The 3588-nt window shown below is 44.8% G+C and overlaps 1 protein-coding gene across 1 annotated transcript; it reads right to left on the reverse strand.

Moving 5' to 3' along the window:
- Positions 1 to 487: 487 nt before the first annotated feature.
- On the reverse strand, positions 488 to 2086 carry LOC131239815 (protein JINGUBANG-like). Its single transcript, XM_058237691.1, has one exon. The coding sequence runs from the start codon at positions 2078 to 2080 to the stop codon at positions 566 to 568; it is 1515 nt and encodes a 504-aa protein (XP_058093674.1). The 5' UTR covers positions 2081 to 2086; the 3' UTR covers positions 488 to 565.
- Positions 2087 to 3588: the final 1502 nt, after the last annotated feature.

The following is a 3588-nucleotide window of genomic DNA, read 5'->3' on the forward strand; positions in this document are numbered from 1 at the left end:
TTGATTAGTTCAGCTTCATGCACGTGCTCAAGCGCCATGGGCTGTGTGTGATAATAAAAAAGAAAAGAAATAAGAAATAAGAAATAAGAAAAAGCGCCACGGGCTGCTTAATCAATCAATTCGGCATTTTCATCCTATTACTGAGATAACAAATTATCGGCAATTTCTAGACTTGACAAATTTCTCGGGATATTTTCAGATTTTATGTTCTAAAACTATTTATTATAAAATAATAACATTTCAAAATTCAAATAGGTACGTCAAAGCGTATTATTTGAACATCTAAATATTTAGAATTGAGTTAAAATCGCTATAATTACGCGATAAACTCGTGAAATAAAATATGCTCCAATTGAAATTCTCGCGATCTCATCGCATGATTTTTAGGTAAGTATGTCGCGATATTTTAACATCTCGGCGATATTTTTCGTATTGATATCGTTACCTTGGCGAATTTCCGGAAATATACCAACGAAAATTCAGGAGAGAAAAAAAGAAGAAGAAGAAAAAATTAATTAATAAAAAATCCCAAACCATCTCAATTTCACATCGTAAATTCCTATTGTCATACTTTCCAGCCGAGAAGATCAGGAGACGAATTCGACCGCCCGATATCTGGACCCGACACCTGCCACACCTTGATCTCACCGTCCAAGCTCCCGCTGCAGATCTTAAACGCTCCAGCCTTCCCATCCCAAACCCCAACCAACGACTTCACTCCCCTCTCATGCCCTTGAACAATCGCCAAGCACCCGTACGCATTCCCTCTCCCCCGCCTCCAAATCCTAACCGTCCGATCAGCTGACCCACTGAACAGTAAATCCTCAACGTTGATCAAGCACAAGATCGCTTTGCTGTGCCCCCTCAGCGCACCCGTCACCACCATATGGTGCGCGCTGTCCTCCTTCTCCCACACGAGTATCGAACGGTCACAAGCGCCCGAGTACAGCACCGATCCGTCCGCGCTCAAGGCGAGGGCATTTACCGAAGACTTGTGTTTTTCCAGCGCCGCTATCAGCGAATGCTTTGTCTCACCAAACGCCTTCCCCCATACTCTGATCCGGCTGTCCGCTGACGCCGTGTAGACGGTTCCGTCAACGGAGACGGCGACGGCGTTGACAGCGTCTTCATGGGCGGTGACAGATTCGAGGCAGCGGAGGTCGGATTCCCGCCAGATCTTCAGGCTCTTGTCCCATGAGACGGAATACAGGAGGCCGTTACTAACGGCGAGGGAGGAAACGGCGTCAGCGTGCTGGACCCAGAGGCGTTTCCTGTGCCGTCTGATGCGGACGTAGTTCTTGGGAAAGATGAAGCGGCGGAGGACGTCGTTAGCCGTGGGGAGTGACGTCACGAGACGGTGCTGCCGTTTGGGCTCTGTTATCTGCCAGACACGGATCTTGGAGTCCTGATGAGCGGTGAAGATCTTTCCGTTAGAGAAGATGACGGACTTGACGGAGCCGGAGCCGTTGCCATTAAAGGCTTCGATCTGGGAGAAGGTGGAGAGGTCCCAGACGCGGATCTCGTTGGCGGAGGTGGAGTAGAGGAGATTGGCGGTGGGGGAGAGGGCGAGGGAGCTGACGTAGCAGGGGTGGGTTTTGAAGGAAGATAGGCAGGTGTATGATAGAGATGAGGACGAGGAGTCCTCAGGCGAGGATTTTTGGAGGGAGGGTATGGATGGAAGAGTTTGGAGGGAGAGGTTGGACCGAAGGCTGCTGATGCTGCTGTAGTCAGTGGAGGTTGGGATTTCGGAGCTGCTGCTCGAGTCGGAGAGGATATTGTTTTGGGGAGAGTCGCGCTTTGTGGGCATTGCGATGGTTGCGTCCGTCACGAAGGACGTGCAGGCCGCGGTAGAGCAGGAAGAGAACCAGGGGGAGGCTGGCATATTGGGGGAGTGACAGAGAGGGAGGGAGAGCGTGGGAGAGACGAACGGGTATTTAATGAACAAAAGGTTAAGGGGGGAGCTGTACTTGGTTTTGCTTCCGTTGCGACTTGCGATTGTCGGCTGTGTCGCCAGCAACTGGGGCCCGCGTGCTCGTATGGCCCAAATATTTGAACCGTATGGCCAGTAATCATGCTTCATTGATAAACCGAATCTTTGATTTTTGGAGCTAAATGTCAGCTATTTAAAATTTTCTTTCCACGGTTTTAAAGTCACCCGTCGATGATCATCCGTTCATTTAAATTCTTAGGGCTTATTCGAGAGCTTGTATTAGAAAATGTATTCAAATCCAAATTAGGAATGTAACTTCTAAAGTAATTATAAGCAGCCGGTGTTCTAATGCACACGGATCACAAATAGGAATGCATCAGAGTTTCTAAATTCATGGGCAGTAATTTGCATTCGATTATGTGACTTAAATATTTCAAATTCGTATACATACATTATCTTTAAATATAAACATTGGTAAAAGGTAATATAATTCCAAGCCTAGGTGGGTCACAAGCATAGATCATAAACAAGTGGCTCATCTACGTTTTTTAAACCATTGATTTTCATGACCAATGTTTGAACTATTTAGATTATTCTGCAGATGTAATTTTCGTAATGCAAAATGGTAACTCAGCATCATCATATTTCAAAACACATACATCAAAATTGTGTGGTCCACGGTATGAATGGTCCAATACCTAGATCACTCAGCATCATCATATTTCAAAACACATACATCAAAATTGTGTGGTCCACGGTATGAATGGTCCAATACCTAGATCACTCAGCATGTGGGCCACACTGAGCGGTGGCAGACTAGATTGCTGATCACGACAGGGGGAAACTGAACTCTTTCGTTAAATCTCATGGAGTCAGGCCTCGTCGTGAGCCCACCAGGGATACGTGTGAATTGGGTGCGATCACCGTAGTTGGTCCGTCATGAGAATCACGGCGGTCCTTCCATCAGGTGGCGCACACAGGTATTACCTAAATGGATGTTTAAGTAAATTTGACTAACTTCTTAATTTAACGATCCTTGGGGCCTTTGTAGGAGTGGTCTGCCCTGACAGTAATGTTCATGGACAGCTAACATCTCTGACATGTGTGGCACGTGTGCCGTTGACCCAATCTATTCGCCATCTCACTCCCGCGAGTGCTACTCGCCTTTCGAAATTTTAATAAAAAGGGTAGATGAACAGAGACAAGTGGATGAAGACGAGAGCAAAAAACAATGTAGTATTGTATACTGTTTCTGACGATGATGGGAAACCAATTCTAATGTACGCGTGTATGACTGTAAAGAATATTGAAAGTATGCTTGAATTGTTTTTTTATTTTTTTATTTTTTAATGTAATCACAGCTAACATAATGAAACAAGAAGCAATTGAAAAGAATTCAAAAGGTTGACTTATCCACTAAGTAGAATATAGTTGAATCAAGAGAGAAGTTTGGAGTAACCTGAGTAGAATATAGTTGAATCAAGAGAGAAGTTTGGAGTGGTTACGTTAGATATGTGGCAAGAAAGTCTCGAGAAGGTCATGTAGTGTTGAAATAGTTATAGAAATCGTAAGAACGTGAGAAATATCCGAATGACTAGGTTAAGGCAATAAATAGCAAAGTATTTCGGCATAAAAAGATCATCTCATACCAACCCAAT

Source organism: Magnolia sinica, chromosome 3, assembly GCF_029962835.1.
Source record: "Magnolia sinica isolate HGM2019 chromosome 3, MsV1, whole genome shotgun sequence".
NCBI lineage: Eukaryota > Viridiplantae > Streptophyta > Magnoliopsida > Magnoliales > Magnoliaceae > Magnolia > Magnolia sinica.